At 35.8% G+C, this 23,643-nt stretch overlaps 1 protein-coding gene across 1 annotated transcript in view; it reads left to right on the forward strand.

Moving 5' to 3' along the window:
* CDH18 (cadherin 18) overlaps positions 1-23,643 on the forward strand; it is a 273,391-nt gene that overhangs the window by 128,081 nt on the left and 121,667 nt on the right. Inside the window, exon 5 of the mRNA XM_074873928.1 lies at positions 7,746-7,865. Within this exon, the coding sequence (XP_074730029.1) occupies positions 7,746-7,865 (120 nt within the window). The remainder of the gene's footprint in view (positions 1-7,745; positions 7,866-23,643) is intronic.

Raw genomic sequence — 23,643 nt, forward strand, 5'->3', positions numbered from 1 at the left:
AGCAGGTGACAGACTTTAACTTCTCCAGAGTAGAATTTTAAAAATTAAAAGGGAAAAATAGTAAAATATATGTAGTTACTCAACTCTTATAAAAATATTGATCATACATAGAAGAATGAATTAATATAATCATTGAATCTTAATGGTTTTTCATCATTTGATCACTTTGAATATTAATGATCACTCTTATGAATAGACCAGAAAATAATAGCAAGAGTTTTATTACATACTTGAAAGTCAGATACAATATTTTGTTAATATAATTATTTTGAATGGGAAGGTACCTTGTACATCTTTCCTAATGTAGATTATGTGAAATTAATTTTGAACTGGGAATCTGCATTCTGTTCCTCTTCTGTGGTATCACCTGACATTATTATGCTGAATTCAGACACCCATGGTTGTGTAATGACAGAAGTTTAACCTGTTTGTGGAAGTCTGCAAACTATTTAAACTGCATACAGTTTCACAGTATGCAAAGAAATATTTCATGTGGAGAGACTAAACAGGCTAAAACCACAGCTTCCATCACAGATGTGCATAGTAAATATAGTGCATTCCAAATATATTTACAATTTTTTTCTTGAATATACAAATGAAGTGTGGCATATGAAATATTTGTAAACTTGTAGTAATCATACCAGTCATGGAAAGACCAAAATATATTAAATCTTATTCCTGAACCATGGAGTTCAGAGCTGTGACAGTTTGGAAGCAGAGACTGATTTTTATACCAGTAGCTTCTTCCTTGACCTAAGTGGCATTGGTCATGTATGAAATAGAGAATAAGTATCTTTTCCTATCTACCATGCAAAAGCAGATTGCATTAAATGAACTCTCAAGCTTAGCAAATACCATGTTTTAAAATTATACAAAAAATTTCCCCTATTCTCTTTCTTTTCCCCTGACTATTACTGCCTCTTCTTTCTTTCTCTCACTGCCACTGCCACTACACTGACACATAGGAACAGTTCATTGATTTTCTTCTCAAAGTGCCTCCCATACATGGATGTCGTAAAAAATAATCTGTCACCATCATAATTGTCTTGTTCTAATACTTTGTTCTTTGTAGGTACTTTTTAGTACCTTTCTCCCTTTCCAGTCCTCTCCTCTCTTCCAAGTCCTCCCACAGTGTGCTATTTCAGATGTCTCTTTGCAGCTGTGGAGAACTCTAAGCCATTTTTTCCTGTGGTCCCTCTTGCAACAAGAATACATGAAGGGAAAAACATCTTTCTTTGGTCTCCTCTTATTTCCTTCTCTCTTCTTCTTTCATAGGTCATTGTTCCCATATTACCATTCAACTTCCCTTTTGTGAATTTTCTTATTTCCACAGTCTGTTTCACTCTAACTGGGAATTGCTGCCTAATTTTTGCTTGTAATTTCTTTTTCCCCCTCCTCCCACATTTTATTATCATTTTTATAAACATTATTATTTCTAATACCCTATTCTGGATCTCTACCAGAAGAACAATCTTTATTAACCATTCTCGTTTGGTCAGTATCCAGATAATAAAGGTTTTCAGATTATAGATCAAATATGTTTTCATTCCTTAAAATAATTTGCAAATTGTTCATTCTTCTCTTAAACCATAGGTTCCTCTCAGATCCTGACTTCCTTGATCTCATCTTTTACTTCTCAGAGCTATAAACCTGTAGGTCTCCACTCCGTACACACAATGATGCTAGTGCGTATAACAGGGTATGTTTTTTAATGTAGAACTCCCTATTTTAACCATCAAAGCATGCTATTGCAAATATCATTCCCAAGAGAAATTTGTGAAAGTACAGAAGGGCAGTATTTCTGTGAATAATGTCATAACACCAGGACTATTTAAGCAATACACCTTTGTGGGAAGTACTACAGTGAGGTAATAGAGCTCCCAGTAAGAATATTGTGGGCCTGTACAAAACCTTTTCAATTGTCTTTGATAATTCACTGTGGCACAAAGCTGTTAGAGTTGCAGTTAATTTCAGTAGCATCTAAGCTCTTATCTCAGTTGTCTTTCATCACACCACAGACTGTCTTGATGTGAAATTAATTTCCTTTATTGACTGTCTCCAAAAATGCATAAGTCTGTCTTCCTCTTTCTTCAGTTTCCTTTGTCTTTAATACAGACCATTTCAATTATTTGATTATTTCCTTCCCCTGTGGAAACCTTTTATTTTTTGCATAGGAGGAAGGACGGCAGAAAGGAAATCAATGTTATCCTCAAAGTCAAAAGCAGCTAATATAATTATTTTTTTATTTGTTCATTCTATTTATAAAAATTCTCCTTTTTTTAATCCTCTCAAAATGTAGTATTCTTACATAGATGTTAGTTATAATTCTGTAGTAGTCTGTATCTTGGTATTACTGTACAATTACATTATACAAGTTACTGTTTTCCAAAGAACAATTTGAATAATTAGTCTGGGATGGCATTTGGGGTTATAAAACAGAGTTGATTATGGTAAACCAAGGAAGTTTTAGTGATAAAATAAAGCATTAATGCATATGTTTTATAAATGAAATACTTTACTGGTTGTACCTGAGGTAAATCATTAAATTATCTATTCCACAAAGCTTTCCTGTTGTGTGAATAAAACTGCATTTTCATATCCCACTATACAGGCAATCTACTGTAGGCATACATTATAATTTCATTGCAAATTTATGATCATTATTTTCTTTTTTCCCTCATTGATTTGTTTGTATTTGTTGCATACTGAAAGCATTTTATTGTCTGCAATCTCAGGAAGACTAATTCTATTATTGCTTCCGCAGGATACATTCTTTATGTCAAATAATGGAGATCTCTATGCCATTTTTATTAGTTCTGTAATTAGCATGTTTTTTGACATTTAGCTGTGGAGTCTATACATAACTGAACTTCTTGTTATTTTAGAATGCCTAAGGATGCCTCACTACTTTAAAAGTTTCTTCTGCTTTTTACGTGGTAATTTAAAGAATGTTCAATGTTACTGTCTCTCTGTAACAGCCCTCATGCTGAGTGGCAGGTAGTATTTTTGATCTCCGTTATGCTGTTTAGTTTCAGCAGCAGGTTCCTGTCTGTCTCCTCAGGAAGTTAGCTAGTATTTTTCCCACAAGTTGAACATTTCTTGATCTACTTGTAAAAGCTGTAGGACCTTTATGGTTTTTCTTGTTTTAGGTCACTGACAAGAAAGTACAGGTAAGTTTTTAAAATTATTTGCCAAATATTAGTTCACAGTGTTCACTGTGGCACAAAGTGAACATATTATTTATGCTTTATGTACTATGCTGAAAGAGCTGAAAGAAAACACCTATTCCTTGCCTTCACTGAACCTTCTTCCTAAGAGTTGGCTCAAGAACCAAGGTTTATATCTGAAATGATTTCTTCTGCAGTATAAAAAACTCAGTTTCATTGAGACCTGTAACTATGCTCTTTTTTAAGGCTTATGAGTCATCATTATCTAAATGTAAAAAGAAATAAAAATATTTTTCAATCAGTAAAAGCCTTCCATATCTGCTCATTTTCAGAAAGCTTCAAAATGAATGAAATATTGCATATTAAATTTTCTAGCATTGAGGTCATGCATAAGAAGAATATTCCAAATAAATTCTATTTAGGAAATTAATAAACACACTGGACTTTTCTGAAAGTCTTTCCAGGGTATTATAATGTGATGTAGTCATAATTTCAGATAATCTGGAAGACAATATTCATGGTGTTCATAAATATGATTTATATGAGAAGTGCCATTCTACTGTGTTGTTTGATTCTTATCTTCTAATGAAGATAGCTGACAGACAAAACATTGACATTTTCTACCATGAGGACTTGAATCAGTAATATAGTCACTGGACTTGAAGTGTTGATTTCCTGGCAAAATCACTGTTTTCTAATGTAGAATGAAACTAAAACATGTTGGGTTGACTTGTTAGTGTTTTAAGACAATTTTAAGAATTAGTTTAGCTAGGCAGGAAATATCTGTGTTCATTAAACCATTTTATTTTTTTTTTGCTTCTTTTACTTTTTATTCAGTATTCATCCATTTGAGATTTTAACAGTGCAGCAAACTATGGAAAGTCATGCATACAGATTTGCATTCTCAACAGACATATTTTATTGAACTGCCTCATTAAACATTAAAAATGTGTCTTCAGAAAGACAGATTGAAGTACTTCCCTTCAGCTGTTCTTTGATATGTAACTTTACAAAATTTTTAGTGTAAACATATTATAAAAAGAGAAGAAGATATTTTGAAATAAAACTACAATTTTGTTTCCCAAATGAAATGATCCTTATTTTTGATAACGGGGAAAAGACAAAGCTTACAGGGTGGTGTTCAGAGCATGCAGACATATTTTACAGCTCTGTATAAAGCATAGGCTGAGAAAGAATTCCTAATACGTAATCTCTAAACTGTAGTGGGAAATCATGTGGAATGGCAGTTGTACTCTGAATAAGCAGAGCCTCCACTTTGGGGAAAAAAATTCTTTTTTACCGCCTAACTGGAGTGTCAAAATGCTTTCATAGCAAAATTTTGAGTTTTTCTTGGCAGTAGCTTAGTGAAGAAAGTACAGAAGATATGCCTCTGGGTCTGATGTTCATATCTGTTCTGTGGTCTTTAGGGAAATTAGATCCTTACTTTTTGTATTAGATAATTGTCTTCAGAATTGTTAACATTAAAAATAGGCAGCTGTATGGTATACTTTTCCATCTAAATCCTTCATTATACATAGCTCAACAGCAAAAACTGATGCTGCATCTGAATGGTATAAATATATTTGGAATAGTGATTTGTCTGTCTTGTTGATGAGCTGAATTATTCTAACTTTAAAAGAAGTAATTGGAAGGTAAAAGTACCCTCGTTACCTTTTTTTTCTCTCAAGGCATTCTAACCCACAGTTTTCACAAGATGCCTTTCCTCTGTGCTCAGCAAATCAGTCAAGAGTTAGGCAAAAAGCCAGTATAAGATGCTGAGTGTGCTTGTGTAATACACTGAAAAAGTTAAGCAGCTGATGAGCTACATTGCACTGAATAAGGGTTTGAGAGTCTGGGTGGGGAGTTAAAACTTGTGATTCTAAGTGTTCTTTTAGGTGGAAAGAGAACATTTTGCCACTATTCAATTACCAAATTACTATTATCAGGTGTTTCTTCAGAGAGAGATACAGATGTATTAGAAAATCACCGTGGTGAATTTTAAGGTATAATAGCATTCCATTCATGCTAAAGTGACCTGTCAGCTGCTTATGTGAGGTATGGCCTTCCACTAGCTGTGCTTCTTTGTCCCACATCAATGAGCAATACAAGCACTCAGATTCTATCCCCTACCTTTTAAATTAAGGAGAGGAGAGAAGAAGGTCTCTGAAGAAGAAGAGAACCATGAAACCCCAGCATTTCTGTTACTTTCTTCAGAAAAAGCCAGAATCTGTTCATCCATTCCAAAACCTACCATGATTTTCTAGAACTCTGGGAAAAAGTGCAGATGGGAACTCAGTCTGTTGGATGAGTAGGCAACTGTTGGTAACTGTTTTCCTGGAAGCAGGAAAATCTATAGATAAAAAGGTACAGAAGTTGCCCAGCACTATGGTTAACAAACTCTGGTAGGTGACAGGCTATACCTATTGGATGGGTATGTTTTTGTTGTATGCAATTAAAAAAAATGAAGTCATTGTGTACCAGCAACCTATAAATCTTTAATGATTTCACAAGATTCCAATGTAAAATAATGAAGCCATGAATAAAGGTAAAACAACAAATTAGTGTGGACAGGCCTTCACCCTTGAATACAACAAGCTTAACTAGAAGACAGAAGGGTCACAGCTTTTCCACCTCAAGTTAGAAATTATTGCCAAACTGGGCTACAGAAATATATCATTGCAGTATTTAGATAAGCTATATAATAGGGGAAAAAATGCATTTTCTGTTCTTTGAAGTGACATGATGTGACTTGCAGGAACTCTTATTCTAAGTTTAGATAGGAAATAAATATGACTGAATAGATTCCTAGAACTTTTAAGAAAATTACACTAACTTTAATTATATTTGTTTACCTTGCCATGTAAACCCAAATACAGTAATTTAGTTAGTTTTACCATTAACTCCTGAATAACTATGAACAGACTGCTAGCTCTAGCCTAATTTTATTACAGTATTCAACTTCAAATTCATCAAGGTATCCTTACATTTGCTGTGTGAATATATTTATCTATAAGACTGTATGCATTTGGGCTATTCAGAAACCAGAAGACACTCTATTTAAGTATGTAGACACATTTGCTGTACCTTTTACTAAAACTCCAGTAGAGATAAAAAATTAACTTTTGGTGTTCAGGTTAGTGTGGCACAAATGAACGAATAGTTTCTCAAACAATGAAGAATCCAAATTTGTGAAGATTTGCTTGCTTGCTTTGTTGTACTCAAAGTGAGACTCCATGATTTTAGGTATTTCCATTCCCAGTGTACACTGCGGGTATGCACATTATCAAACAGTTCTGTGCCATGTAAACTGATCTATGAAGTTAAACAGTTGGAACTGAGGATCCAATGTCCACACCATATGTTTCTGTGAAGTCTTATTTCAGACTAGCTCTTGTCTGGTGTCTGAGACTAAATGCCCATTAGCAGTCATAATAAATCAGATGTGCTGCTGAAGCACATCTTCTGGTTTAGTTTCATCCAAAGGAATCTAGTTAGCATGCTCTCTAACTGTTCCATGAGGCAAATCAAGTGGGGGAGATCAAGGGATTCAATTCAAAAGCATATTTCTCCTCACAATGAGGATGTGAAATTGAACACCCCAGAGTGGAGGCGATGCCTCAGTGGCTAATTTAACTGAGAAGTCAGTTTCAGATGTAGAACTACATGGGACCAGCCTGTGTTATTATTTTTCCTGTATTTTAATACTGGGCTAAAGGATTCTGTAGAAAGCAGTGTCTGTAGAAGGATAAACAAATGGGATGAAGACTGAACCTTTATTAACTTGCTGATATTTCATTTACTTATTTCTTTTGTGAACTGTTGGGTGGTGATAGAAAAAATTCATCATTAAATGTCTTGAAAAGTACTAGTAAAATGTAAAATTACTTATCTCTATCTGTGCAGTACTTATGCATTTTACCTTCTACAAAGTGTTAGTCAGAAGTTATCCCACTTAGTGACATGCTAGAAAATGTGATTTTATTTTTCTATTGGTATTTATTAACAGCATACAAAGATTTGTCTTTTGAACTCCTTATCTTTATAATTTGGCTCCCTCAATGGAATTCCTACAAGGTTCTAGTAGTTATTTCATTTTCAGATCTTTGATGCCTTCCAATCGCTAGATTTTTTGATTCCCTTGGTATCTTTTATTGATTTGGAAGTGTTTATACAATTTTTTTAAAATATGCACTTCAACATTAATTTGTATTGTGGATGAAGATAATCCTGAAATCCATAAATATGAGTTGTTCCGAAGTCTAAGCAATATCCATGTTTGGGGTCTATATGTGTGAACATGTATAAATATGCACACTATGTAGTTAGTATTTGTTTATATATATGTAATTAAGCTATATATACTTATATAGAGAGAAAGAGAAAAAGTGTTTTTCAAAATGAGTATAAATAGTTTTCCTTAAAAATATGATAGGATAATAACTTGTAGAGAAAATGTTATTAATCTCTCAATTGTAGAATGTGAGGACTGTAGAGGTTTCAAAATTGCAACTAAAATATCTATATTCATCAGAAAATTATATTTATTATCAATTAACTTTTATTTTCCTGTATATACAGGTACATCAGTTCTACAGGTCACAGCCACAGATGCAGATGACCCTACGTATGGAAACAGTGCCAGAGTAGTGTACAGTATTCTTCAGGGACAGCCATATTTTTCTGTTGACCCAAAAACAGGTGGGTATTCTATATTTCTCTCAGTGTGGTGATTTGGCTAATATGTTGCAGTTAACGAAGTCTGGTAGATGAAATCTAATGTACAAAGTGTAGGTGGGTGGGATTTTTTTTTTTTTTTTTAATTCCTTTTATATCCTACTTCTTGCTTTAACACTGAAATTTAGGAGTTGCTATGTTTTGCTGAGTACTAAATAAACCTGCTGTGTACAGAATTATTTCTGCATCATGCCATGATGTGAGCCCTTCAGCCAAACTGGAATAGCACTTTTTGATCTTTTCAAGCCTCTATTTAGGAAGTAACTCAAGTGTGCCTAATACTTTATTATTTTCAATGCTTTGTTTTGTTGAAAGATAGGCTTGGGAGGATTACCGCATGTGTGCTTTAACACATATACCATAATAAATTAATATCATTCTTGTATTTATAAAACTGCAGTATTGCCATTTCACTAAAAATGTATTCCATGATTCCAGAAGTAGAATGAGCTGAAATATTTATTCTTAAACTCTATACATTGCGCTCTCCTTTTTTCCACAAAGTTTATGTTATGTATAATGAATCCAAACAGGATTCTTTAAAGAGAGAAGAAATCGTTTTGGGGGATGGGGGTTGTTACTAGTTTTGGATTTTCTGAAGAGCATTATCTTAAAAACTAATATGATGATATATTTTTAGTACACATTTATAGTCCTTAATAATGAGGAAATATAATTTAAGAAAGTACTTTTTTATCTGAATTTTATAACTATTTTTCCTTATCTATATCAATGTTTTAATACTGAAGGGAAAGAATGAAATATAGTGATCCTTACACTTAACTGTAAGGAAGAATAATGATTTTTAAAATATGCTGAAGTGAAGTAAGTATAGTTTAAATAGTTTTCTTTGTAATGTTTTTACATTTAAGTCTCTTTGCGTGTGTATGTGAAGGTCTGTGAAACTCTGAGGTATACGCTTGCTCCATTACAAGAGAAACGTATGTGTACCATCTCAGCTAGCTTTGAGGTTGGGCCTGCTTTGAGTAGAAGGCTGGACTCGATGACACCCAGAGATCTCTCTCAACCTGAAGTATTCTATAAATTTGGGACCTCATGTTAGAAAGGCCTAGGAGTGCAATGCCTGACAGGATCATGTTGGAGGACCATATTTGCTGGGAGGCAAACGTGATGCAGGCCTGTTCATATATACTGTGTTTCAGGAACAATTGCTGGCACACACCTTACCCACCATGTGTGAGTATGGTCTGACAGAGTACTGGGTGGCACAGACTAAACCACTCTGGGGTTCATGTTAACAATGAAGAGGTATTGAAAATCAGTGGTACAGTCCTCAAGCTCTCTCTGCCTTTTTTTTTTTTTACATAGAAATACAACCCTGGTCTACATTTCTAGTTCTGTTTTGGCAATCTGAGGCAATGGCCTATACTTTTTATTTTTATAATGGTGTGGAACTTGTAGTCTGGAGTTGTTAATCAGTGAAGAATCATAATGGATGTTCTCAGTATCAGGTCTGTACCATAAAAGAAAATAGTATACTTATATCACTGTTTGTATGTTATAAGGAAAGCAGATGTGAGTGTATTTTCACTCTGTAAGCCTTAGGCTTTGACAGGGATTTAATAACACTTTATGAACTTAAACTGTTTTTAATATCTGTATAGAATATGAAAATGATTCTGATAGCCTATTAAAATGGCAAAAGAATAAACACCTTATGAGGTAAGTAGACAGTGAAACAGTGAAAAAACTGGAGAAAGCTTTATGATTTGATAAGTTGTCTTTTTATAACTGCAGAATAGCAGTTAATTTAATTTGGCCTGATATAATGGGAAGAAGTAGAATATTGGAAATGATGGGAAAGTCTTGAAGAAGAGTGTTTCACTATGAAGTTTCACTTTGAATTCCTGGGTTTTAAGACTCATTTTCTAAAAACATCACTCTTCTGAATTCGTAAGCATTTTTGTGACCTATTTTTCCTAAGGCTTCAATTGTTCAATTCCATCTTAATCCTATTTTATGTGGAAGTTTTCTGAATTTACACTGATGTGCACAAACTTCCTTTACCAGAAAGAAAGATCCCAACATTCATGACTGAATGTAATGTTTGTAAAGCCTAATTATCTTTCTGTCTATCTCTAAAGCTTATTGGAGCTATCAGATGCAGACATAAAGCTGTTCATAGCCCTAGTATGAATATGAATCCTAAGAAGTCTTCTGCTTCTAGGCTAGTGTTGCCTAAACTGGGTTTTAAAGAGTTTACCATCTGAGGCCTTTAAATTTATGGATTTTTAGGAGCTTAATTTAAAATAGTTTAAATAGGATTTTAGAAGTCATACATCTAAAATATAATAGTGGGCCAGCACCAAATTACGAACTTTGAAGTAAAAAGAGCCATGTTCCTGGAAGAACCATCCTTCCTCCTGATCAGCTGGAGAAGGATGAGGTTCGTTGTGCCACTTTGAGCGCTGTACGTTTCTGTCTGTGTGTCACCTGATACATATATGTATTGCATCTGTGTGTGTGCCTCTTGGAACACACACGCAGCCTCACTACTGCTTCTAAATCATGGATTAAAAACAGGGAGCTGCAACAACCTCACCTCTGTCAGGATACAGATTTGGCAACTTCCAACAGTCTTTCATTTTTCAGTTGATTTGCTCTAGGGCCTGTGTTTTGTTTTGTTTTTCCGCTGGGAAGGAAGAAGTGTACCCTCTGTGTGTAGAAATTTGCTCTAACTATGTTGTCATGGCTGTGAATGTCAGAACTACTGTCCATGCATAACATAAAGGGTAAGATTTTCAAAATCCTTTGAATTTTAATAGCTTTCTAGGAAGTGTTTTGTATTTATTAATTACTTTTAGTAATTAGCTATGGGATTTAATAGCAATTAGCTATGTAATTGGTAATTAGCTGTGACAGCCTGTGCTGGTTCCTGTATGCCTTCCTCCCCAATTGCGGCAAAATATTCTGCTGAATTTTTATAAATAAGTATGTATTAATAATGCTGATGAAAGAGAGAGAAGAAGTCTATGTCTAGATCCTAGGTATATTTGTAAAGATTATGTGCATAGACTTATATGTTTTTTTAAATCAAAACATTCAGGGAACCCCAGAAAACATGAGTCGCTTATCCTTTTGGAGTGCCATTAACCTCACTGTAAAAATAAAATAAAATAAAATATTATTAGTGAAGAGAAAATTAATAGTATTTTAATATGGTTCCCCCTTCCCTCCCACACCCCACACCCCCTGTAGAACTTTGAACATCTTTTGAAATGCCCAAATACGCATGAAAACTTTTTCTAGGAGTTTAAGTTACAAATTTAATACCCTACTTTTCCCAAACCATGAGGTCCTTTGATCCATGAACTTGATGTAGGATCTGTCCCTGCTTGTTCTTTCAAGTCAAGTGTGGCTTATCAAACAGCAACAGTCAACATTTGACTGGTAACCCAATCCCAGAAGCTCTTTTTTTCTTGAGGTAAACCTCAAATTAGACTGTGTGGTTTTTCTAGCAGCTATAGCAGCCCACTTTCAGTGCCACATGCTTTGGGAGAGAAAGTGAAACCCACAGTTCAGTTTTACTGTTTACATAGTAAACCCATATCTGGAGCATGTTAGCTACACACAGCTCTTCCCAGATGAATCGATCTTTCTGAAAAGAACATACAGAGTGAATTAATCTGTGGGGCATTTGTCCTTTCAAATCAGCAGTTATGGTTGCAACTGTGATGAAATAAGACATAAAACCTTCATTCATTGCAGTTTTGAACTGGAAATTAGACACTGGTAGAATGGAAGAAAAAGACACAATTTTATTGAATGACTGTGAAAAAACATTAGATAGTTGTATTTATAATGATCTGCTGTTACAGCAGTAACATTACAGAGATCTTAATCATGTATCAGTTTGGTTTTTTTTACTTGAAAACATTAAATAGTAAAGAAATGTGTATGCTTATTTATGAAAGCACATCACTGCAAATCAGCACGGACTAATTATGAAGTGTAAGAAGAGTGTCAGCCTCCTTCTGCTTTCTGTCTTCACAACATGAACAACGTCTTCAAGCATCCCTATAAGAAATTCTCTAATTATCTAGTTTGATTCCTGATTGAGAGCACAATACAAATAATAAGCATAGTCAATGGCTGAATATATGTTTCCAAACACAGAGGTGTGCCTCATGAACACCAAATGAGCAATCACTGAAGTTTGAGACTTTTGTCCTCATCTGTAACTATTCTTATCCTTTTCTAAAGGTTCTTGGCCATAGTTCATATGGGAATGGCAGATTTTGTGGCATTATAATATGTAGAGTGTCATTTTAAAGTTGCACATGTATTCCTCTGCAAAAGAAGAAAAAATATCGTTTATCAAGTTATTCACAGATTTGATACTGCTAAATAAATATTAATACTTAAAATATAATTAATGGAATTTATTAAAATTAAGTTATTTTAATAGTGAGGTAATAATTATGGATTTAATTGATTAAGGTCTACCTAATTTCCTTATTTTAGAGAAAATAAATTGGTGTAAAGAGGAATTGCATAGACTTTTTAGTACAAAAAGGAAGAACAACCTTTGCATGTTTTATTAGCACAGTCTGTCGTCGTATCCCACATAAGAATTTGCTGTGCTAATTAGAGTAATGATAAGGTATTTCATGACCTTACGTCTCTGCCATACGTAGGAAATCATATTAGTTAGTAAAATAATTTCAGAAATCAATTTCTGCCCCTTACCTGAATAAGTGTCCTTATTTTTTATATTAAGAATTATTACTTTTTTTAGTTGAAATATCTCTCTTAGTGACATCTGTTTAAAATAAGCATGTTTACTGGGGTTAATGATCCCCTGCTGATATTCAGGTTGGTTCATGTTAGAGTGTTAACTGAAACTGGAGAGTCCTTTTTGCTTCATGCTGAGAGGCTCCAGTATCATTTTAGTGACCTTACAGGGCTATAGAATTATCTTAGATAAATTGAATGCTTCTACTCTAAAGAAATACTTTGTGATGTCCCCTAACTCCACAACTTGTGCACCACAGCTGATGCCCAGGTTCCTGTCTTGGTCTTAAAGTAAACTTAACCTCCTCTATCACAGTTTTTACACATGGGCTCTTAAACTGTTAGTGTTCAATAATTACATCTTATAAAAACAGTAAGGGTGATTGAGGTAATCATACAATTTTGGTAATTACATATTCTGTCTGAGGTATGTAAGAAAATATCTATGGTGAACCTTCAAAATCTCACTTGCGCTTGCATTGCAGACCACTTATTTACAGCTATTAGCAAAAACTCCAACTTACTTATATATGTGATTGGTTTCTACTTAGTATCAAGATGGGGTCACAGTGAAGAATCAGTCTGAAAGTTGAGTTATTTTTATTAGTGATACACTATGCTAACAGTGTGTAGGATTAAAATAAATTTATTTTGTGCATGGGTACTATAATTTTATCTTGAAGTTGTAAGAACTGAATTCCATATTCAGTTTTTCGTATGTTTATTTTCCCTCAAGGGATCTCTGAAATGTTGTAACAGAAATTACATCTTTAATGTATATCACTGCCAATGTCTACAGTTTGTTGTCAAAAGAATCACTAGAAATTCAAACTCAAAATTTGAAGGAGTCTTACCTTGTTGTCCTAATTCTATCAGGTACTGTACAATGCATTCCTCCAGTCCTGAAGGAACAGAAATATGTGCTCCATCTAAAAATATTGTCATGAATACTTGTTTGAGAGTGTCATCTGCCAGCTCTCAGCTAAGAGTAATGTAAATATTGTAATGTCCTTTGCTTTCAATTTTAAGTAAATATTGGATTTTCTACACCTACAGTTTTCACACTTTTAAGATAAATTCTGAACAATGGACTCTATTCTCACAGTTTTCTTGCATGTTCAAAATATTGATATACTATTACAGTTCTCCCTAGAGTTATTCAAAGGATAACTCAGGCCATCAGATAGACGGGCAGAGAGATATGAGCAGCTGAACAGTCCACTGTTTCTTTTAGTTTTCTAAGGGCTTTGTTTTGATACAGTTGAAGATTTTGTAAGGGCATTTGTACAACTGAAACCTTGTTGTTTAGGCCTTGTTTTCCACTAGCATGGAAACTGCACAGAAGGGTCCTTTGTAATCAAAAGTGTACACGGAAGAGGGGCAAAATGGTGTGCTGCAGATGTGTAATAAGGGTAATACCCAAGCAGCAGCACTGCTTCAAAGCAAAGGTCTGTACAACCTAGTTCAGTGTTTCTTACAGTAACTGATATTTACTGGGTCATCCTCTTGTGTGTGTCTCCTGATGCAATTTTGCCATCCACCCTCAGGAGATTTTGTAATTTGCCCGCTGGAGCAGGACTTTGAGGAGCACCAGATGGATTGATCACTTGTCAGGACCAGTGTTCTGGCACTGTACTTCTTTTGTTGGTTACCTGCTACCACTCTCTTCAAGCATCAATCATATAGTTAAAAAGGATAAGGCATAAGAGAGAGAAAAGCAAAGGCAAAAAGGATTGCCTGATGTTCTAACCTTGTTTTTCCTCTCCTGTGAGATGGACCATGTGTATCAGAGATTGATTTAAGAAATAAGGAAGAAACTATTCCTTGGTTATTCTGCTCTTGTTTGTTTCTGTATTTGTTATTCTGTCATCATGTGGTGTTGTGAACAACTACTATGGACAATCTGTGTCGTCCAGCCACAAGTTATCAAAAAAAGAAAACGAAAATTGGCACATGCTTCTGTAACTGCTAATTGGCAATTGGCATTAGATCATATTATCATCTTGCCTTCCTAACCAGGACTACTGCAATATGGTAACTGCATTCCTTTTGTTGGTAGACACCCTTTTTTTCTTTAAACTTTTAATCTATAAATACACATGTATTTTTACAATTACAACATAACGCCTGGATATTGTGGGCTAACCCCAGCAGGCAGAAAAGCCCCATGCAGCTGCTTACTCACTCCCCCCACAATAGGACGGGGAAGAGAATGGAAAGGATAAAAGAGAGAAAACTCATGGGTTGAGATAAAGACGGGGAAAGCCAAACCTGTACGCACAAGCAAAGCAAAACAAGGCATTCATTCACCACTTTCAATGGACAGGCAGGTACTGAGCCATCTCCAGCAAAGCAGGGCTCCATCACATGTAAGGGTTACTTGGGAAAACAAATGTCATCATTCTGAATGTCCCCCTCTTCCTCCTTCTTCCCCCAGCTGAGCATGACGACTATCCTGGTTCAGCTAGGATAGGGTTAAGTTTCCCCAGCAGTGGGGGGAAGCTCTAGCCGGGTTATTCAATACCATGCTGACGTCACGTCCGGGCGCCCAAGCGCGGGAAGAGGGGTAGAACGCGCGGGGTGTGCAGTCGCTCCTCTCACTGCTGTATCGGTATATCTCTTGTTCTGTTCATTGTTGTTACTGTTACTGTTATTGTTGTCGTTCTTGTTGTTGTTCGGTTTGTTATTGTTACATTGTTGTATTAAACCTTGGCTTATCTCAACCCCGGGGTTTGTATTTCACTCCCTGCCCTGTCCGGTCCGAGGGTGGGGGAGGGGCAGCGGCAACGTGGTCTCGGGTCCCGGCAGGGCCTAAACCACCACAATGACATGTACTATGGAATATCCCTTGGGTCAGTTGGAGTCAGCTGTCACAGCTGTGCTCCCTCTCAGCTTCTTGTGCACCCCCAGCACTGGCGGGATGGGGTGAGAAGTGGAAAAGGCCTTGACTCTGTGTAAGCACTGCTCAGCAGTAATGAAAACATCCCTGTGTTACCAACACCGTTTTGATCACAAATGCAAAACTTAGCCCCATAATAGCTACTATGAAGAAAAGTGACTACCCTAGCCAGGACCACTAGACTGGTGAAGCACTATGTTATTTATTCAACCAGATTTGAAGCCCTGATGAGAAAGCAGTGAGACATACATGATCATGTAGTCTGGATTCTGTTGCCACATCCTTTGCAGTCTTTCTCTTCGGTGTAAAATTGCTATCTGCTCACCATTGCCAGGTTTTGCTTTTACCTTCTATGGGGCACTGGAAAAGATTCCTAATGTTAATGATCATTAGTCTTTGTTTTCCATAATTCTAGATATTCATATTCAGATGAACTGAGGATACTAAAGAGCCTGCTGTTTTTTGAAGGTCTAAAATACTGTGCTGTATCTATTACAAAAGTTAAAGATCTCGGTGTGAGAAAAGCATTTCATTGCAAGTGTCTGTAATATGTCTGGTTTTCCAGAATAGAATTACTTCTATGAACAGGTGTTTCTCTCTGTGTCTCTGAACTTTTCACGAGGAATATAGAACCATTAAGTTCTGTGTTTTTAAACAAGGAAGGCTGATGTTCCATCTGAAGAAAGCATGGAAATTGCATGTGTGATGAAATGTGTTTAACTTCAGGAAAAGGGAGTGAATAAGATTTCACCCTAAAGCCACAAATACATTACTGTAATTTTAGCTCAACTGGGATAAGAGCCAGGACACTGACTCAGAAGATTAATGCACTAGACTCTTTAAAGACTCTGCCCCTAAGGACCAGTTCACATGTTAGCAGTACTTTTACAGATCAGTCTTTATTGTTGTGGAATTAAGCAGTGACTTTATTGCCTTTAATTGTGCTAACAGGTGTCCTTTTTCTAGACAATAGGTTATTATTGGCATCTCTAGTTCTACAAGAAAGAATTACTGGGACACTGAATCTTCTTTTTTTTTCCCCCTTAAATGTTTGACTGGGGGCCTGAGATGAAGATCTAGAGCAAAGCATTAAGGTGAACTTTGTAGAGGTGCCCTAATTCATACACAGCTCTGCTTCTTGCTACACATTTCCATTTTCCAGTTTAATTTCCCATTTCACAAGCTGTTGTGGGTATTGGTATTGTTTAGGATAATAATTTCAGAAATGCAGTTAAAGGGTGGCAATGAAAATTTGCGGTGGCAATGAAAATGAGAGGGAGCAATATTGAGGTACTATTCCAGGAGCTATGTTATCTGCCAGTTTGGTAATGCTAAGATGCCTGCTTATGGTTGGAGACACACTGGCTATATATTTATTAAATGACTTAACTTCTTGCATCTCTATTTTATGAGTTTTTTACAAATATATTGTGTTAATAATGCTATTGCTTTAATAATAAGTTTGAGTAAGTTCATATTTTTGCCTTTTAATATTTTGAGAAATGACCAGTAGTGGTAGACTTGTGAAAAGGAAATGAGGCATATGGAATTGATTGAGGATACTGCTTGCTTTTAGTTGTTGCATATAAACAAAGATCTTCATAATGCACACAAATCCTGTGATTTAAAAGCATAGCTACTCTCAGAATTAATGTATAATCTACATTAGATCAATATGCATGCATTTACTTTCACACCAGTCTTCATCTTTTAGAACAATGCATGCATTTTCAGTTACAATCTGAATAAATGTGGCTGCTAAGACTTTGTCTTGTAATAAACCATACAGAACAACAAACCTAGTACAGTGATAATGCTTTTCCAAAGATTATGGATAAAGACAGTGCTTCTCAAGATATATTGTTCAGCAAAAATGATTCAACTGCAGTTGAGATACCTCCTAAGAAAAACTGAATGCATCCTTTATAAAATTAACACAAGCTCCATATCTATTGACCATCTACTTAAAAACCAAACAAACATAAGGTATTTATGAACAATTTTACACCAGTTTTAAAATATCACAACAGAAATGACATTTGGGGAACCTCTGTAATTCAGTTCTTATCTGAGTAGGTAGGCAAAAAGAAAGTATCTCCAGAAACCACCAACAAACCTGTGATCTGTCCAGGAAATTTGACCTTTGCTGTTTGTCAGCATTTGTCCTCCCTTCAACATTCGACCTTGCAGCCTTCACACCGTCACTGCCTGTGTTAATGGGGAACACAAAGCCTGACAGTAAACTTTCCTGGTTTTCCTCAGGTGGTGTCCATCTTTTATGAACTTGCACCAGAGTGCATTTTCTTTTCCTTGTCAACTTTCTAAAGCCCAAGAGCAGCAGCAGAAGCAGTAGAGTGGGCTTTGTTTGGTCTTTAGGACTGCACATAGGCTCTGATCAATCACAATAACCAGCAAATATACCTCATGTCTTTGCAACTGTCTTTATGATTTGCCAGCATATTTGTAAATGTAAAATTTAGGAGAGACTATAACCAGACTTCCTGAGACTGTCTAACTTCACTTCCAGGAGAGGATACTGTTCAGTACCATTTATTTTTACTTACCTGTGCTTACACATGTATTCTGTGACTTAATTGGTGAAAGACAGTAGGAGTTAGGTCTTTTTTTCTGAGGGTCAGATTAATCAGAATTTGACCATCACCATATCAGCAACTGGAATGTTTACATGACAAAAGCACACAGATATGTTACGAAAGCAAAGGTTTTGTCCTTATTTGCTCTTTCCAAATTTCCATCTAGACTTGCCATTCTGCTTGTCAGGGTCCAGAGTCCACTAACAGGACCCCCTTACCCTGGCTGTCCCAAGACCCCACATCAGTCCCCCGGGGCCATCAGCAACATTGGAGCAAGGCTGGTCTCCAGCTCCCCACAGCCCTTCCCTGCCCAGCCATGTGCCCCGCCAAGCCAGATCCCCGTCCCCAGGGAGGTGCCCGATGCCCAGGGCTGGGGCTGCCCTGGTGCCCTCGGCTGCCCTGCTCCTGGCTGGGGGTGGGACAGGCCCTGGCTGCCAGGCCCTGCCATCACACACCCAGGGAGCCCCTGGCACTTGGCCCCAGGGAGCTGCCAGCCCCTGAGGTGCCCTGACATTGTTGCAAGGGTTGTTGTCAACAAAAGTCTGTAAGATGGATGTTTTTCTTCACATTTTTAAACCCATGAACAAAACCCATTCCTCAGGCAAAAAAAACGTTTCCAAATTCCCAGCTAGTATATATCTTATGCAATATTTTAAACATTATATAAAGCCTCTGTCATTGAAAATTACCACGCTGAAAGAGGGAGAAGTGGAACTCTGTTTGCTACCCATTGCAGAGGAGTGCAGCCCAGTGTGCAGTCTTTAATTTAGGTCCCCAAGGAAGTCTTTTGTTTTCTTTTCATAAAGTTTTGTCTTGTTTTTCTCTTGGTACACATTTCAGGTTTAAAGCATGAATTTTTTTTATAATATTTGTGGTCATGATTATGATATCAAAATATTCTAAAGATGTTGTTCCTCTTCCTTTTTCCTTACCTGGTTGGTAAAATTCTCAGTTTTATTGTGACACATTGTTTTGAGAGCATGCTTAGGGTGTTTGCAAGGAAAAATTCAATTCCATCTGTAACCCTTGGGAAGGTGTAAGAATAGAAGCCTTCCTGGAATTTAGTAAAGCACTTGCAGTCCCAGAAGCAGATATAGCCATCATGGGAGCACTACTAAGGGAAGAGGGTAGATTAAATGAGGTTTTGCTCTCTCCCAAACTGTTCTTTCAAGAAATACATTTTAGATCAATAGATTGCATCTAAAAGTGTTCAGGCAGAAAATGCAATAAGTTGCTATATATCTATCCACCATGCGAGTTAGGCTTCACTTTACTTGAATGAAAGATGAAAATAAAATGAGGGACTTACCAGCTAAAGCTATTTCTTCCTTAGAAATCTCCTTATGACAAGATTTTCTCTTAAGTTTTTGTCTTCAACATGAGATGGCAAGGACTGTTAACACAATGTAGGTCCTTTCACTTGAATGTATTTCACAAGTCTTGGCTTTAATCCATTTGTAATCAGTTCTGATAAAAAAGTTAATATCATAGTGAAGTGGATTAATCATCTGAGCCATAATGTTCTGTAAAAGTAACAGAATCATTGAAAGAACATACGAGTATGTTTACTTGACTAACCCTTTGCATTTACTTAAATACAGTACCCTTCTGTGCTGTAGAGAGGAAGCCTTCATTTTCAAAGTGGATGTCTTTATAGTAAATAAATATCTTTGTACTTTGGAGGAAAAGAAAAGGAAAACTACTTTAAATTAGGAAAAGCAGACAAAACTCATCCTGTTGTTCTTTTACAGAACTTTGTACTCACATACAATGGCCCTTCTGGATGTTTTTTATAAGCCTCTGTTTTATAGAATAGGTAAGATTTGGTTCAAGTGTGATTCTATCTCCAAGGGATTCTCAATGGTGTTGACAATATATGTCAACAATTGCATCTTCTGATTCTGAAAAAAATGACATAAAGTACTATATAATTTTTTGGAAGTAACTCCAGAAATTTTGCTTCTAACCTCAAATTTGTGTAGTGTAGCACGTGCAAGCATTTCAGAATGCTCTGGTAAATCAACAGTTGCAAGGTATGCCGATATAATAAAAATAATACAATGCATTACAAAATGCTATGTGTCTGCAAATTATTTTGTGTAATCGCTGCCATGACAAATGACTAATTATAGATATATAAATTGCTAACATTAAAATATAATCTGGAAACTATCACAAAAGATGAAAGAAGGAAAAAAATTGGAAAAATTCAAATTTTTCTGATCATGGTAGACTACTGTTATACTACATTTGTTAATAATTTTGACAGTTATACATTAAAGTACAGAAAACATTCATTTCGTTCAACATGTAGATTTGTTTACTTTATTTTGAGACACTATCTCCTTGTTCAGCTAATATCCTATTAAGTCAGGAAACTGAGTGCAATGTAATATGAAGTACATTTGTAGTAAAATTGAGTTTGGCTTGTGTAATTGTTTCTTGACATAACTTTTGGATATTCATCATTCTTGTCAATTCTGTCTTTTCACTTTTGTTCAGGTAGAACCTTCTTTTTCCTTGGTAGTATTTCTGTAATAAAGATCTTGAAAGCAGATTTTTTTTTTAAATCTGGAGTGCTGAAACAAATGAAAGAAATGTACATGAAGTCAACATCTGATAACTTTAAAAGCTTTTGAAACATCCATTTCTGGAGTTGCTTCTTTTCAGAGAAGAGCAGCTGTGAAATGAAATCTTAAAAAAATGCAAATTTAAACATAGAAAATTAGTCTGTGACTTTTGGGCGTGGCTTAAAGAGAGTGATACATATTTACTATTCATGTGCTTCTCTCAGGATGTATTGCTCTTTAAAGATGTGAGGAGCAATTAATGTGTTGTTTCTCATAGGAGTGGCCTCCAGGGATAGTAAGTTTTCACTGGCTTATATGTCAGATACCCATTACCACCTACCTTTTTTGAAACAAACACTGAAATAAATGACATTGACTGTATTTTTCTTGATCAGCTAATCACAGAAGAGGTGAAAGACCCACAGATATCTTTCATTGGAATGTGGTTTAATCTGACTTTGCAGGAATTTTGTCCCTTTGAGTAGAGACTCCCTGGCAAGACTTCAGGAACACTCTAACCTCCATGAACCTTAATTGTGTGGTACCTACTGCATTCACCCAGAGCTGCATTAAGCTGCTTGTCAAAATCTAATGCGATTTTTTTTCTTCTTGATTCATTTTCAATTAATAATACAACTAACAGCTGTTGCCGAATGACAGGCACAGTGTTGCAGTGTTTTTAATATTTTCTTTTGACTCTGAAGATCCTTTCTTTCTGACAGGAGTCCTCAGGGTGAATTTCAAGGCCTTGAAATTAAAAATGATTCATGTAGCTGCTGACATGTATTCCCAGGCAGAAGCAGAATAACAAATCAAAACCAAATGTCCATTTTCTCTCAAGTCAGCTCTTTTACTTAAAAGATCCTAAATTATTAGTGAAAATTTCATTTTTACTAGGGCTGTACCACATGGGAAGAGTACAAGAAGTGCTAGGTAAAAAAAGAGCAGTGATTTTAAACTCATGTTAGGTGCTAGGATTTTTTAATCCACCTCACCTTTCCACTGCATTGCTATCTATTTTTTCTATAGTTAAGAATTTTGCACCGTTTTGTGACAAATAACTCCTCCCTGTAAAACATATGAATTGAAGTACTCATTGGCACAAATATACAGAAAAGAATATTTTTTTATTACAGGAGTTAGGACTCAATAATATCCAACCAGATTATTTTTTAGTACTTGCAGCTTTTCTGGTGCTTTTAAAAGCCAGCCCATGATGTTGGCTGTGCTGTAAGCTGCCTGTGACTCAAGAGGATATTGGAGCACCTGCCTCTGTAGTGCTGTAGTTAGCTCAATTCACTTTGTATCTGGGGTCTTCTCCAGGACTTGGTCAATTTACTTGTGCAGGACACTCCAGCATATACTAATCTGCTAGTGCTCCCTGCTTGCATATGGGCTTCCTGTCCTCAGGAGCAAGCAGGGGCTGAGGACAGCATTCAAGCATTGCTGGGAATGGTGAAGGGAGCAGCCAGCCCTTGAACAGGTGTTCCCTGCAGCTGTGGGCTGCTCTGAACATGCTCTGCTCACAGATGCTGCCAGATACATAGTGAACAGAAGAATAGAAAAAGGTTTTGTTGGCATTTTTCTTTTTGACTAGTCAAAGTGGAAAGAGACAGACATGTTTCATGGTCTTAAAGGTCCTTTTCAATCTAAATGATTCTATGACTCCATGATTCTCTGTCAGCATTTCCTTGTGTTGGCCAGTTTCTTGTAACATGGACACTGAAACACCCATACGACATAAGGTAGGGAAGTCTGTCTGAGGATCACCAGACTTCATATTCATGGCAAAAAGGGTCTCCTATCTGGCGGCAGTCATCGTGGTGCCTGTGCAACATTGTAATGTCATCTGGTTTCATGGGAAGCATTTCTGATCTGCTCCAAATCAGTTTCATATAGATTTGATTTTACAAGCACAGCAATATATATTTAATTGTGTTACTGTTCTGAGAGAATGGTTTAAGTGGACCGTAGTAGGCCATGGTGCAATCCAGAATATAGTATGATGACATTACTACTTTGTCTTTGCCCAGTGATGGGCTACTTCAGTAACTTAGAGATAATACAAGTCAGTTTTAGAAAATCTGATGAAACTCTGTTCATTTTGAAGAGATTTTCTTTTACTATTCAGTGAAATTTATATTAAGCTTCCAAAGTAACCCTTCAGTACTGAATCAGAAATTATTAAGACAACAGCACAGGATCTAACTGCACTTTACTGTGTTTATGTGAGGCTTGTTTTCTTTGTTTCAGGGTGTCTTCTTCTAAGCAACAGAAAAAAAATCAATTCTATTTGAAGTAAAAAGGAATTTTAAAATATCCATATTTTTTTCCAATCTCTTTTAAAATATCATATGATAATATATTTAAGGGGTCATTATTGAATGTTTTTTATTATCCTTATAATTTTAACTGAAAATAGCTGATTAGTGCTAAGGATACTTTGAATAACTGTTTTACAAGAAATGGTGAAAAATGACATTTTTATTATTTTTCTGAATCAAGATTAAATTGTCAGTTTAAACTAATTGTTTAGTAGGTATAAAGTTTCAATTAGAAAATAATGAAATGAGGCATCTCTGATTCAACATCAGACCTCTGATTTGCAAGAAATGCTGTTCAGATTGGCAGTCACAATGTTTTTGAGATAGTTAAATCCATTCCCATGTATATTGATAGTTTATGTTCCATGATTCAGTAACTGTTTATGAAGTAATATGTAATAATCTTATTTTGCCATTCTGCTTTTTGGAAATGTGGGTGTAGTACTGAGAACACAACAGAAAACGTAACAGGTTAAAAGTTAGAAATTGCAATTGGCAGGTGGTAGGTTAGACTGCTGATAACTCTCTGAATTAATTATGTAGAGCTCAAATTCTGCTAACTGGAAGAAAATATTAGCTTTCAGAAGTTTGGGGGGTTTT

Source organism: Strix uralensis, chromosome 1 (assembly GCF_047716275.1).
Source record: "Strix uralensis isolate ZFMK-TIS-50842 chromosome 1, bStrUra1, whole genome shotgun sequence".
NCBI lineage: Eukaryota > Metazoa > Chordata > Aves > Strigiformes > Strigidae > Strix > Strix uralensis.